At 34.6% G+C, this 15,775-nt stretch overlaps 1 protein-coding gene across 3 annotated transcripts in view; it reads left to right on the forward strand.

The window, feature by feature from the left end:
- The window catches only part of CSMD3 (CUB and Sushi multiple domains 3), an 873,364-nt gene that overhangs the window by 340,873 nt on the left and 516,716 nt on the right, over nucleotides 1-15,775 (forward strand). For all 3 annotated transcript variants that reach the window (XM_040979396.1, XM_040979397.1, XM_040979398.1), the window contains 2 exons: nucleotides 3,784-3,871; nucleotides 13,114-13,238. In XM_040979396.1, coding sequence (XP_040835330.1) covers nucleotides 3,784-3,871; nucleotides 13,114-13,238 — 213 coding nt within the window. The remainder of the gene's footprint in view (nucleotides 1-3,783; nucleotides 3,872-13,113; nucleotides 13,239-15,775) is intronic.

Genomic DNA, 15,775 nt, shown 5'->3' on the forward strand with positions numbered 1-15,775 from the left:
ATATTAAAAATTCTAATAATTGCATCAGTTGACTTTTCAGTGGCATTATAGGGTGAAAACAGCTTATTAAATAGATAGCAAGCATATCAGACTATCTTATATAAGTTAACTATAGAAAGTTCTGAAATATCTACTAAATGGCAATTGATTTATTCCTAATTTCCTCCTATTTAATATTTATAAATAAATTTCATTACAAAGAACATGATAAAGCTCATATAATTTTAAAATTAATTGAGAAGTTTTCTTCTAAATTGAAAGCATATCAAACAAATATAGGTAACAACAACAAGTAAAACTACATTATCTTTACTAATAAAAACAAAGTGAGAAAAGTTATGATCTGTGTCTTAAGATGAAATATTCAGAAGGATGTTTTGAGTGTTACTTGAGGCGAGTTTCTTACTTAATTTCCTGTATGGGATACAGCACTTCAGTGAATCATGAAAACATTTCTGATTGTATTACCTGGGTTTTAGTAAAGACCCTAGCATTATAACTATCATGATCTTTTGAAAGTATTTCTTGACATCTTCATGTCTCATTTTCTTCATCCATAATAGTTGTACATAATATTGCCTACTTTCAAAGGCAACAGTAGTGGTGAAATAGAATTTTTTGGCAGTTTTGTTTACTAAAAATTTTTTCATGAACCAATTGTGTATTGACCTGTAATCTGCGCTTTGTAATATAATGTAATAGAAGGAAAATTTAAGCCTAGGTCATGCTACCTCTTTTCCTCATCTTTATTTTTTTAAGATTTTTTTTTTTATTGGAAAGTCAGATATACAGAGAGGAGGAGAAACAGAGAGGAAGATCTTCTATCCGATGATTCACTCCCCAAGTGAGCACAACACCCAGTACTGTGCCTATCTGAAGCCACGAGCCAGGAACCTCCTCTGGGTATCCCACACTGGTGCAGGGTCCCAAAGCTTTGGGCCGTCCTCAAATGTATTCCCAGGCCACAAGCAGGGAGCTTGATGGGAAGTGGAGCTGCCGGGATTAGAACTGGTGCCCATAAGGGAACCCGGCGTTCAGGGTGAGGACTTTAGCCATTCGACCACGCCACTGGGCCCTCTTTTCCTCATCTTAATTCTGCATTTAAAAAGTTATTTCAGTAGCATGTACTGCAGTATTTTCTAACATCTTTCAAATATTGACTATCTGGTCTTCACATAGAGAATGTTTGATTCAATAAAAAAACAGTATAATGTGGTGTTATCAATATAATTATTAGAGTATATTTATTGAGAAGTTTCTATTCCTATTTAGATTTTAATATTTATAAGCCCTGTCCCTATGTTTATGAAAAATAATGATATGCTAAACTGTAAGTTTAAAAAATCTGAGGTGTTTTTAAAATTAAATGTAATATTTCATAATAAAGTGCGTTAGGTTTTGTATCTGCAGAGGAGTTACATTATAAGAAAAAAAATGAATGACTCACTTTTGGATGCAATGGAATCATGCTGAGTCTTTAATATTAGAAGTTTGATAGACAAATAGGAAAATAAGTGGAAAATGAAGACATGGAGTAAATGGAAGAATCAGTTGAGCACATGACTAGGAAAAGAGAAGTTCAGTGAACAGGCAGTGTGAATAGAGTGATGGATACATCTTGATAACTACTGAGAAGTGCAATTATTAATAAATCTAGCTATTATAGATTTAAACTTCAATAAAAGCTGGTTTAGTTTTTAGGTTTTAGTTTTGAGTCATCTTCTAATAATTAATATATTTGGGAGGGGATGCTAATGACATCACAAAGCCGTGAAAGTGAATTAAGCAGACACATGAGATAATAATGGGAACTTTCATAAATTAGTCGATAATTTCTTGGAAAAACAAGAGGCTTGAAAGGGCTGACAGTACATTAGATTTTAGCTATTAGCAAAGAGTTTATTTTTCAGTCCATAAGGGTAACAAAGTATGGAAGAGCTTTAAATGAATTAATACCTTTGAATTTTTTCACTATGGTGGAATCAGACAGAATGTTGGAAAAGGGGGTGGAGGGAAGGAAAGAAGGAAGGAAGGAAAGAAGTAAGGAAGGAAAGAAGGAAGAAAGAAAAACCCAGACAGGTAGTATGATTAAAACAGCAAGCTAGAGGGATAGCAGCAATGAACATAGAAATAGCGCATGCTTTTAATGAGTTAGTTTGTAATAGTGTTGGCAAGGCTGGTGACACTGGTGACATTTAGGAAAGCAATGGTTAGAATGAGCCAAAATGTCATATGTAATAAAAATGTGGGGCCTACAACCTCACACGATCATGATTCTTAGGCCATTATGTGAAAAATGTGATCTCTTGGCTGAATTGCTTAGAATGAATACAGTGACCAATTTGATCTAAATGATCTGACAGTTCAATGGTTCTAAATATTCATTTGGCAAAAGAGACATCTTGGCAGTTATTCTTTCTTTCTTTTTTTTAAGACTTGTTTTTATTTGAACGGCAGATTTTGCAGAGAGACAGGGAGACATGTCTTCCATCTGCTAGTTCACTCCCCAAATATCCTAAACAGCTAGAGCTGGGCTGTTGCGAAATTAGGCACCAGGAGCTCCTATTTGGGTGTCTCCTGGGGGTGTGTGAAACCAAGGACTTGGACCATTCTTGTCTGCTTTACCAAATCACAAAGGGAGCTGGTACAGAAGTGGAGCAGCCGGGACTCAAGATAGGTACTTATATGGGTTGCCCATGTTAAAGGTGGAGAGTTGGCTTTTTTATGACACCAAACCAGCCCTAAAAGTTATTCTTTAAAAAAATAAATTGATATTCAGGGTCCTCTCTGGACTAATTACATCATAATATCTAGGGTTAAAACTAGAATCCTCACTCGCTGAATAATTATTTGTGATTTTAGTCTGCAGCATAGAGCAAGGCTTAGAATATTTTTGGTTTTGCTTTTGGTTTACCACTTTAGAGTATCTGCTTCATACTATTTTTTCCCTTAAAAAGCAGATATATTGATAAACAGAAATCAATGGAAATTATCCTCTAGTTTATTATAAGCTTGATTTTATAAAAAACATACTACTCGGATATTTCATAAGCATCTGGTTTAATAATCTTCCTATTAAAAAAAGGTGTGTCTTAGAGATGTAATTATCCAAAGTGATTATATTCACAGAAAAAAAGAAAACCAATGATCGTTTTACTAGCTGGATGCCTGAAAAAATTGCCAAAATCATATACAATAACTACATGAAATGCACAGAAGTTGCCTATGGATAAAACCAGTTTATTTAATGTTCAGCATTATATCATAATTCATTAATATGTTTAGTAAGTTTAATAATTGCTGTACTTTAATATTTGTGAATGAAATTACTTTTACAGACCTTATACACAAGTTATAATCATTTAAAACCTTTTCCATGGGTTTAATTATTTCTGTTACCACAGAGATAACAACAGCAACAACAAATAGGCACCAAAATTTCACTGTTATAACTGTTAGCAAATATTTTACTGCTAACAATTAATTGAAATTGTGACTCTGATAACCTGAGAATGTGCTACAAGGAATTTTGAAATTTGGTAATAATTAGAAATGAACTTTAACATGTTGATGTGTTAATATGCATTGTTTTTTTTTCTTCAAGGTCCATAATAAATAAAGTTTACCTTCATTATTATTATTATTAATACAACTGTATTGTAACAGTATCTACTTTAAGTTAATAGAAAATATACCACATACATTTTATGTAATTTTTAAATTGACATAATCTTTGCTTTTTAAAAATAGTTGTATTTTTCTGTTGTTTTTGTGCTTTTGCAGTAAATGAAGGAGGTATTAAAACAGCTTCCAATTTATGCCCTGACCCAGGAGAGCCAGAAAATGGAAAAAGAATTGGATCTGATTTTAGGTAATATTTTAAGATTTTATTTCATTATTTAATTGTCAAAGTTTATTTGCTATAGACTTTTTAAAAAATTGTATCTGCTGGATAAAGGATCCTATAGACTTTTAAGATTTAAAATATGTAAAAATTTTACAATTTTAATGTAAACAACAAATATATCTTAAGTTCCAGTGACTTCAAACTGTCAAATTCCATCGATGTGTTACTATTAATACTTTCTGAAGTTACTAGTTAAGTAATGTATCAACTTTATCATGGCACTTGTAGAGGTGAAATTATTAAGTTATTGTCATATACCAAAGTAAAATTAAGGTATTTACAGTTCAAATACATGCATGTGAATTCAAATTCAGCTACTTGGATAATCTTAGGTAAGTTGATTTTATAAACTAAATTAATTATATAGGATCAATTATAAATAAAATGTATACAATCAATATATTAGCATATATAATACATTATATATTAATGTATACTCACGTATATTTAAAAATAAAAATAAAACTAATTATAATTAATGAATTAAAAGATGGAGTCCTGGATGCTTCAGTTCCAGTCCAGCTCTCTGCTTGTATGCCTGCAAGGGCAGCAGGGAATGGATCAAGCATTTGGGGCCCTGCCACCCACTTGGGGAACTCTAAGAAGCTCAAGGATGCTGGCCTCAGACAGAAAGAAAGGAAGGAAAGAATGAAGAAAGGAAAGAAGAAAGAAATACATATGTAAAGAGAGTTAAACATATAAAGATTTATTTTTAATGGAAAGTTAGACACATAGAGAAGACAGAGAGAAAGATACTCTGTCCATTGGTCCACTCCCCAAGTGGCCACAATGGCTAGAGCTGAGCTGATATTGAAACCAGGAGCCTGGAGCTTCCAGGTTTCCTACATGCATGCGGGTCCCAATGTTTTGGGATGTCCTCTACTGCTTTCCCAGGCCACAAGCAAGGAGCTGGATGGGAAGTGGTACAGCTGGGACATGGACCGGCGCCCACATGGGATTCTTGCGTATGCAAGGTGATCATCGCACCAGGCCCAATAAATATTTTAAAAAACAAATTAAAATCTTGAAATTTTGTTAATCATCTCTTATCATTTTATAAATGAAATATCCTATGGACACATAAAACATCTGCATTAATGTTTATAGTAATTTTGGTCATAATTGACAATAATTGAAGTATGTATACAAATTATTTATATGTCCATATGATGAAATAGTATTTGATAATAAGAAGAAATGAGTTACTAACTTATGAAAATGCATGAAGGAACCTTAAATGTGTATTGCTAAGTGAAAGAATCCGTCTGTAATGGCTATATCCCTGTATGTTTCCAACTGTATGCCATTATTATGAGACAGACAGAGTTATAGGAGAAGTAAAAATATCAGTGAGTATAAGGAGTCTGGGGAAGGAATGGAGGGATGAGCAACTGGTACACAGGACATTTATTTTTAGAGCAGTGAACCTTTATTTTATAATGCTATAGTAGTGGTACATCATGGTGTTCCTTTGTCAAAACCCACAGAGCACAAAGCGTTGTCAATAAGGTCAATTACGGGTCTTCATTAGTAAAATATTGATAATTGATGATAATCTATTACTAAAATATGTCTGTAGAACAGATTGCGAACTCAAACATTTATTGCCTCATAATTTTCAAAGAATAACAGAAATTTCCTAGAGTGAGTTTAGAAAGTGAAGATTTTTTTTCACATGTAAGAAGAGCTCCCTGTACGCCATTTATTTGTTAACATTTTTTTTTACCATTTATGTGCATATTTTTTAGAAAGTTGCATGGTCAGATTTAGTAGACACAGTTTCTTCCCCTTCTTATCTTTCCATAGGCTACTGCCAAGTTAGTCTTCCATATCACACTGATAGTAATGTGTTTTGCCAGTTGAAACACTGATAGAGCTTGGCTGTGTGTTACTCATACAAACTACTCAGTTTTCAAAAAATACCTAAACAACTTCTCTAACCATGTGCATCTCTCTTAGGTTGTTTGCTTCAAATTACTACATATAGTTTGCTCAAATATATCTCATATTCTCTAAACTTGTCATTTAGTTAGTTATTCCTCCTAGAATATTCTGGGTCAGCATTTTTGCCTCCTTTATGAATTCCTCAGATACTCAAGCACAGTTCTCCTTCATCAAGCTTTTCATATTTTTCCAGTCTGTGTAACTCTTTTAGTTTTGTGTGCACCTTATAATGAAACTTTGAACCCATTTCTCTTATTTTTCAGACACTTTTCTAGGTATAACATCTTTAGCTGTAAATAAGGTCATTCATATTTATATGTGAATGACAGAGGCAGTTGATTTTTGTAACATCTGACAATATAAGAGTTCCTTAATATCATGAGAAAATGAAATGACTTATTGACAGAAACATCATTGTACACAATCAATATTTTATAATCACTGAGAACATCTAAGACAATCCATGAAAAAGTAAGGTTTTCCCTTTTTCTGTTGTAATTTTCAGTCTGAGAGTTCCAGGTGATGTGTTTTGAAATCCTGAAGTTCTTTTCTAATGTGAAAAGTCTATATAGCATAGAAAACTTTTAAAGGGAAAAATGTCACGTAAGGGATATAAAATCTACCAGCATTTTCTATATTGAAAACTAATTTAAAACTATAAACATCTTTCAAAATTAACATTCAAGTGCCTTACAAAGCTAAACTTATGGCACCATTTTCTTTAATATATTTTGTTCTATAAAAAAAGGTTTATTTGATGCATCAAAAGATGTCACTACACAGAAATATCAGTTTATGCTTCCATTGAAAGAAAAGCACAATACCAGCCCCAAATTTCAGATGCTCATTTCCATAATTAAAACATTGATAATTTCCAAAGGTGAAACAGAATGCTGTTAATTTTGAAATGTTAAAACATTTCAGGGCCTGGTGCAGTAGCTTAGTGGCTGAAGTCCTTGACAGGATCCCATATAGGTGCTAGTTCTAATCCCGGTGGCCCAGTTCCCATCCAGCTTCCTGTTTGTGGTCTGGGAAAGCAGTCAAGGATGGCCTAAGGCCTTAGGACACTGCACCAGCATGGGAGACCCAAAAGAAGCTCCTGGCTCCTTGCTCCTGGCTTTGGATTGGATCAACTCCAGTCAATGCAGTCACTTGGGGAGTGATTCTGAGAATGGAAGCTCTTCCTCTCTGTCTCTCCTCTTTGTGTATATGACTTTACAATAAAAATAAAGATTTTTTTAAAATCCAGTAAGACTGGATGTCATAAAATTCTTCATACATTTAATTATGTAATTTGCCTTTATGTAATTTCTTCCATACATATAAATGTGTGTGTATTCATTTACAATGCTTAAACGAGTCATTAGAAATGACCACTCATGTATAGAAATCCAAAGATATTCTCTGTCTACAATAAACCCTTCTGTATAAGAGCCTACACTTGTTTCTTATCACACAGCTATTTCCTAATAAATTGATTCTGACTTTAACACTATTTCTTCGAATATTAATTATTGCCATATTTTTCTCATTTTCACTTTTCTTCTAATACTGTGCTTTTGTGATAACGCGGGGGCAAATTTTGGAAAAAGATTAAGGGGATGCAGAAAGGGAGGTGGAGGAATGAACCTGTATGCAGATAAAGCTGAATCATGGAAAATAATAAATGAATATAATTAAAACAGTATTTTTTAAAGACAGAATTAGAGAGGGAGAGACTCTGAGATCTCACACTCATTGTTTCGCTCCAAGAAACACTTGCAGCAGCCATCCCTGGTTCAGCCCAAAGCCAAGAACTTCTTCTGGGTCTCCCATGTGGGTACAGGAGTCTAACCACTTGTGCTGTCTTTCACTGCTTTCTTGGGAACATTGGCAAATAGCTAGTTCAGAAGTGAAAGAGCTGTACCATGAGCTGGTACACATAAGGGGCCACCATTGGAGGCAGTGGCTTAATGTGCTACGCCTCAATGCTGTATCCATGAATTTTCAATTCTGTAATCAGTGTAACCATCTCTTCTGTAGTCATTGTTACCTCAAGTCTGAAAAACAAGTTGTTTTCCCTTAGTCCAGAAACTCTGGGCTTCTGTTTTGTATATTTCTTGAATCTACTTTCTTTTATTTTTACTGAATCATTTTTAAGATTCATTTATTTTTTATTGGAAAAACAGATTTACAGAGAAAAGAGACTAGGAGATCTCACATTCAGTGGTTCACTCTCCCAAATATTTGCAGTAGGTGTAACTGGTTCCGATCAAAGCCAGGAGCAAGCTTTCTCTGAGTCTCCTACTTGCAGCAGGATCCCAAGGTTTTGGACCATTCTTGATTGTCTTCCCCGACCACAAGCAGGGAGCTGGATTGGAACTGGATCATTTGGGACAGGAACTGGAGCTTGGCTTGTGCAAGGCAAGGATTTTAGTCAGTGAGACATCGTTCCAAGCCCTGTTGAATATACTTTTACTTCTCATTTCCTAATTAAGTGGAAAAAACAGTGGGATTAAAATTGTTCTTTATTTACTTATTTGAAAGGCAGAGTTATCAAGAGATGGAGAAGGAAGCAAGGAGAGAAAGAAATAATCCTTCCACTGGTTTATTCTCCAAATGTCTGCAATGTCTGGAGCTGATCCAACTGAGACTCAGGCAAATAAATAAGGAGCTGGATGAATTAACACAAGTAAAAGAGTAACTAATGGGACTTTTACAGATAAAGTTTTCCTTTTCTCAAATTCAAACACTTCTTAATAATAACCTCTACATCAAGAAAAAAAATGTTCTTTCTATTTCTATTTGAGTGTCAGAGTGACATAGTCAGAGATTTTTTGTGTCCTGAACAATGAATATTGAAACCAGAAATCATTTCAGATATGTGGGTTTGGCTGAGACTCAACCACACATGCCATTACCTGCTATCTCCCAGAGTGTGCATTAGCAGAAAATCAGGATTTGCAATTAAGGCAGGACTTGAAGCAAGACACTCAGTGGGTCAAGACGTAGGCTTCATAAGGAACATTTAGCCATTATGCCAAAAGCCTCGATTCTACATTAATAATATGATGTTTCAACTTATTTTTCATATTTGTCTCCCCCTTTATTCATCTCTACTTCTTAGGAAAATATCATATATTTCAATATTGTACATCTTGATCAAGCAAGACCTGATATGTCTTACAAAGATTTATTTATTTATTTTTATTGGAAAGACAGATCTACAAAAAGAAGGAGAGACAGAAAGATCTCCCATCCACTGATCTACTCCCCAAATGGCCACAAGACCTAGAACTGAGCTGATCCAACTCCAGGAGCTTGTGGCCCCCTTTGTGTCCTCATATGGGATCAAGGTCCCAAGTCTTGAGCCATCTCTGCCAAAATCTTAGGCCACAGTCAAGAAACTTGATGGAAAGTGGAGCAGCTAGGACATAAACCAGCATTCATATGGGATTGCAACACTAACAAGGGGAGGATTAGCTTATTGAGCTATTACAGCTGGCCCCTAATGTGTCTTAGAAGTTGTAATGCTCACAGTCAGAAAGTATTCTATTTTGTTTGGCCTACATATTATTTATGTATCATTACCACTTTAATCAACCAATTCATTAACAATTTGGCACCTTGATGATTTAGAAAATATTTGTGCTTATAACTACAACATAAACATTTAGGTAAGTTCAATAATTATACATATTACATGCAACTATTTTTATAAATAAATTATTTTATTTTAGTATAGTGTCTAAGAAACCTGAATTTTATAGCTTGCAGGATGGCTGAATGGTCTCCAGGTCATTGCCTAATGTCCAAATCACCTATTTGTTTTCAAAAATATTTTCCCCAAGATTTATCTATTTTTATTGGAAAGGCAGATTTACAAGAGAGAGAAAGATTTTCCATCTACTGTTTCACTCCCTAAATGGCTACAACAACTGGACCTGAGCCCATCTGAAACCAGGAGCCCCCTGGGAGTCTGACACATGGGTACAGGGTCCCAAGGCTTTGGTCCCACCTCCTCTGCTTCCCCATGCCACAAACAGGAAGCTGGATAGGAAGTAGAGTAGCCGGGACACCAGCCAGCCTTGATTTGGGATGTCAGCACTTGCAGGTGGAGGATTCAGAATTTTTACATTCATCCCACATTTACTTTAAGCTTTAGATTTTGTTTCTATCAAAAATGCATTTTAATGTAAGTAGAGATGTTACTTACATTATTAATTAGCCTGAACTATTTAGTTTTCATAATACACATTTTTAGGGGATTGTTGTATAGCAATGCCATTATATTACAATTATTTAAAAGTTGAACACTCTTCTGAGGTAGAATCTATTTTATCATAACAACTAAAAAAAAGAAAAGGCAAGACAACGCCAAATGTGATACGATGTTTGAAGCATATTTGCTTTATCAAATTTACTTTTCTTTTTTTTAAAGAAAATATATTCAAAGAAAATAACAGCTAGAATATACCCAGAGATTACCTAAACTATGTGTGCAAGATTTTACTTGGTGGTCTAATACTGAAAAAGTAAATGTGAAAAATAGAATACTTGTAAGTTATCATAGTTTATGGCAATAGGAATTTAATATACCAAAGTTGCATTCTTACATTTATAATACTGTATTATTCATTGTCAAAATCTCCATATAGGATTCAGGAAGTAGCTAGTTATATTTGGGTTGTCTGTAAAACAGAAGTGATTTTTCCATTCTGTATAGTATCGGGCAGGTCACAAATGATCACTGACCTCAGCAGCTTGAGCAGAGTTGGACAGGGAACAACATGCAATTGAGAATTTAGGAAATGAGACAGACACAAGATAGAGACAATGAAAGAGTGTGGCCAGAGGGACACCCGCTTCTCTGAAGACTGAAGTTGATCTAGATGGCTCGCTGTCTCAATATTTTATTGAACTACTTGGGGAACCAAATTACAGGAGTTGATGTATCACAAGCGTTGATAAATAGTTGTATCCCCTATTGCTATTAAACAGCCAGTGTCTGATGATCAGGATGCAGCAGTGTGATGCAAGTACAAAAGTCAGCATGGGACTTTTCTCAACTCTTTTGCCCTTGGATGTTGCCCAATAGTGGACCTTTACCCGCAGGCCTCAGTGTTGCTCTAGGACCTTGGCCAACTCACTGACCATTGCCCACAGTTTGGCCTCGGTCTCCGGTACCAGCAGTCTAGGACCTTAAGATGGCAGATATAGTCTTTTCCTGCTCTTTTTTATCAAGTCGCACTGTTACTTAAAAAAAAAAAAATGCCTGCAGCACAAACACCATATTAGTTACTTTTTGCTTCTATCTTTGTGCAATATCACTCATCAAGTGCCTTGTGAATTATTCTTGAATATTTTTATATCTTTGTTGAGAGAATAAACATTGACTGTTAATAAATACAGGGATAGATCAAATGTGATTTTATACCCATAAGTGCTTTGTAAATCATAATGCACTACTCAAATATTTTGATATTCTTTTAAAAATTTGCTCAAGGATTAAAAACTTGCTTGCTTTGGATAACTTATAACATCACGTATTGCAAAGTCCAGCTCATTTATGTGTTCAGAATATTTTGTTACTCTGAGGTGGAATTGACATAAATTATTGAAATCTCAGCTTCAGTTGGATTATTCATGTGTCATAATCTTCTTAAGCATAAATTTGTGGTTATTTGAGGCTTTATTTTTCTTACATTTAATGGATTATTGAAAGTATTAAAAGTTAATAGTAAATTAATTTTTGAAAACTTTTACAGACAGAATTGTCTTCTTTAATTAATTCACCTTTTTCCTAAGGGAAATCTGGGGGGCTGGAGAGGAGTAAGTGGAAGAGTATTTGGTACAGCAAGAGTTAACATGCCAAGGATATGTTAATGCCATGTGTAATGACTTGTTTATGTAAGATATACATATGCCATGTAATAACTTCAAAGCTTTACCCTTTACACATCTGGCACAGAAGTTAAGAGCCCAGTTGGAATGCCCACATCCCATTCTGAGTGCCTAGTGTTTGCTCTTTGCCACAGTGGTTAACAGGCTGCCTGGAAACCTCCATTGTACGTCAGCTTGCCAGTGTTCAAGTGCCAGCTCTGTTAGTCCTTTTGCTCAACTAAGCTCTTTTTTGAGATAAGTTTGCCACAGTAAGCTAAAATTACCACACACGGTGAGGCGCCTGGGAGGGCTTTTGTTCTTGCAGATTAGGGACAGGAGGAGGAGAGGAAGCGGGAGTCCAGGGACTGAGTTCAAGGTTCCTGGCTTCAACCTGATCCAGGACTGAATGTTATTGCTCCTTGTTCGTGAACCTTTCTATATAAGATTTCTGCCTCTGTGTCTGCTTGCATTATAAATAAAATTTTAAAATAATAAAAACAATTTTAAAAGTTGCACTGGAATAGTAAAAAAAAAAAACAAACAATCTAAACACTCAGATTAAACTTTGGCAGACTTCTATTTTCAAATATTTTATTTTAAAATTTAATTTTTAAGGTTGTGCAAATATAATCAGCACCTTATCCATATTACAATGAGCCACTCTGATTTTAGCAACTATGGGAGTAATGATAATACCAAGTTTATCATGCCTATTAATATTATATGGAAAGCATATTATTTTCAGTTAAGAATTTTATCTCACAACATAGCTGTATAATAGGGAAAAGTTTTTTTTCAATTATATTTTTATCACAAGTGTGATAAAATATCACAAGACTTTTCTAGTTAATGTTGTACCATTTTTAATACTGATATTTGAAGGGCCCAGTGCAATAGCCTAGTAGCTAAAGTCCTCGCTCTGCACCCCCTGGGATCCCATATGAATGCAGGTTCTAATCCCGGCAGTCATGCTTCCCATCCAGCTTCCTGTTTGTGGCCTGGGAAAGCAGTTGAGAATGGCCCAAAGCTTTGGGACCCTGCATCCGCAAGGAAGACTTGGACGAGCTTCCTGGCTCCTGGCTTCAGATAGGCACAGCTCTGACTGTTGCAGCTGCTTGGGGAATGAATCAGCGGATGGAGGATCTTCCTTGCTGTTTTTCCTCCTCTCTGTATATTTGACTTTCCGATAAAAATTAATAAATCTTTTTTTTTAAATACTTATCTTTGAAAGATGTAGGTTCTTACCTCATGCAGAAGAACTTCTATGTGGACAGTGGTATTTTGTGTTTGCTTTTTCAGGTATTTTTTATTCATTAGAACAATCGTACATTACCTTAAGAAAGGCAGCCTGCTTATTTTGTCTTTCTCATCCTATGTTCTATTCCTTTGCTCACTTTTAGCCTTGGATCAACTGTACAGTTCTCTTGTGATGAAGATTATGTTCTGCAGGGTGCAAAGAGCATCACATGCCAACGGATAGCTGAAGTTTTTGCTGCTTGGAGTGACCACAGGCCTGTATGTAAAGGTAATGAGAAATTTTAAAATAAAAATTACATCATAAGCGTATTTTAATAGTTCGGGGTTTGTTTTATTGAATAAAAATTACAATTAAATCTTGGAGTTGATTGTAGTCTTTATGTTAAGAAAACATTTAGCTTACATTTTAATTATATATATTAACAATTAGTGATTTGTGATATAGTGTCACAGATTTCTAATGAATTACCCGTTCAGTAGTGATACAATAGACTGAAACAGAAAGAATATAATTGAAGACACTCTGCACTTTACTGAGATTTTAAAGAACACAGTTGTTTTCTTAATGTAATTAAAACATTGATAATGAATGTTTTTAACCATGATTATACCTCCACTTATAGGTTCTGATGCTTTTATTGCTTTTGTTTCCAATTATAATAATGGTGGTATAGTGGAGGCAGAGCCTGTTTACAATGAGTTGATTTAAATGGAGACAAACTGAGGAGTTTTCTGGCTTTATTTGTACCAGCAATGGCAGACCCATGTATAGTGTTTTCATAATATGCATTTTCTATGGACTTTCTTCATTGGTATCTATTACATATTTTTGTACTGAAATAAGCTTATCTTTAATTCAATTCTACCGACGTTTTGAAGTGCCTTTACATATGTAAAGTGTGTATATGTAGTATTTTAGGTATTGTCATTAGAAGCACACTATACATGTCTTTCTGAGATCAGTTGAGATCAGGTACATTCATGGTAGTATGGCCATAGACTATACTTATCGGTATCTGTTGGTAAAGTTATCTGTTATACTTGATAGTACTAATTATACATATATTAATATATACATATTTGTATATAATACAAAAGCTGGATAGAAAACTAAATTGAATTAGGACAGTTTTAATAGAGAAAAATTTGTGAATGGGAAATGAAATTATGTAAATGTACCTTGGAGAGAAAAGAAAGAGAATGAAAGAATCAGCTTAGTTATTGAAACAGTTCATTGCCTCAAACTATTTATTTTATCTGATTTAATATTTAAATTTCCCTCAACAATTTAGATTTTAAAGTCAGATTTTACAGAGAGAAGGAGAGACAGAAAGAACTTCGGTCTGCTTGTTCATCCCCAATTGGCCGCAATGGCGAGAGCTGCTTTGAAGCCAGGAGCTTCTTCCGGGTCTCCCACACATGTGAAGGGTCCCATGGCCTGAAGCCTTCATTTGGTGCTTTCCCAGGCCACAGATAGGGAGCTGGATGGGAAGTAGAGCAGCCAAGACATGAACCGGCACACATATGGGATGCTGGTGCATGCAAAGTGAGGACTTTACCCACTAAGTTACCACAGAGGGTCCAAAAAGGACATATTCTTATATGGCACAATGATCACAGTATCAGTACCATCATTTTCAGGTATTAGGAAACATTTAAATCAATATTATTAGATTAGGTTAATCATCAGTATTTTCTAGAATCCTGTTTTTTTTTTTTGAGGCCAGACTTAATAATTATAAGCAAGAACTTTATAATTTTGCCAGTATAAATAAAAGTTTCTTTTAAAATTTAAACTTAAACACCATGCCACTGAGATGAGACATGACTATTATATCTTCCTTGGCTTCTGTATTGTTACACTGTTTTCTACCTTCTGTGTGTTCGCCACATGATCCTTTCCATTTCCTCTTCAGGTTTGACTGCTAAACATAAAAACTTCTCTTCCTGCCCCATTCTTTGTCCTACCTCCCTGCTCCCACCATCTTCCTTCTAATAACATATTAACATGTGAATTAAATGACACTCTTTAAATTTTGTAATACTGGATCAGAAAATAAACATTTTGCCCTGATCTGCTGGCATGTCTGATTGCTTACTTGTTATTTCAGTGGTTATTCTTTCTGTTCTTTTCCTTTCCTTCCATCTTTTCTTCCCAAACTTTGTTTCTTTCTTCTTCCATCCTCCTTCCATCTTTCCATTTTCCCAAAAATCACATTTATGTAGTTTTCAGTGTTTTTGTATTCAAGATTCCTTTGGCTTTTTTTTTTCTCTCTCAAGAAACATTTTCACTGAATCACTATAACTGGTAGTTTTCTGTCACAGAGAATGAGTGTGATGTCAAGGGAATATAGAGGGGCAGAGCTCAGAGTTCCTGCAGAAGGAAAATGACAGATTATGTTCTAACCTGCTGGAAACAAAAGAAAGTGACAGAGTTAAAAAAAATGTTCAAGTATATAAGAATAAAATTTCTTTTGCCTACAATAAAAATGAAAAATCTGAAAAATGAAGTTAAGTGGGAGAACATTTACATTTCTAACATTATCATCATTGCTACCATTTTAAAACTCTTATTAGGTGATAGTTACTGTACTAACCAGTGCAGACACTTTATCTTGTTAATGCTTTGAAATGCATTAATGGAGGCTCTGTTTTCTACGTTTTATGAGTTTAAAGCCTGAGGAATAAAACCCAATGTCTGAAGAATGGAAAATCCCTTAAAAAGGCTTCACAGAGCAAAGGGTAAAAACTTGATTTCAGAGTATTAAACAGAAAATAGAAGATGGCAGGAACTAAAAGTAGCAT

The sequence above is a fragment of the Ochotona curzoniae genome, unplaced genomic scaffold (assembly GCF_017591425.1).
Source record: "Ochotona curzoniae isolate NIBS_2020 unplaced genomic scaffold, NIBS_Ocur_1.0 contig_3190, whole genome shotgun sequence".
Classification (NCBI taxonomy): Eukaryota; Metazoa; Chordata; class Mammalia; order Lagomorpha; family Ochotonidae; genus Ochotona; species Ochotona curzoniae.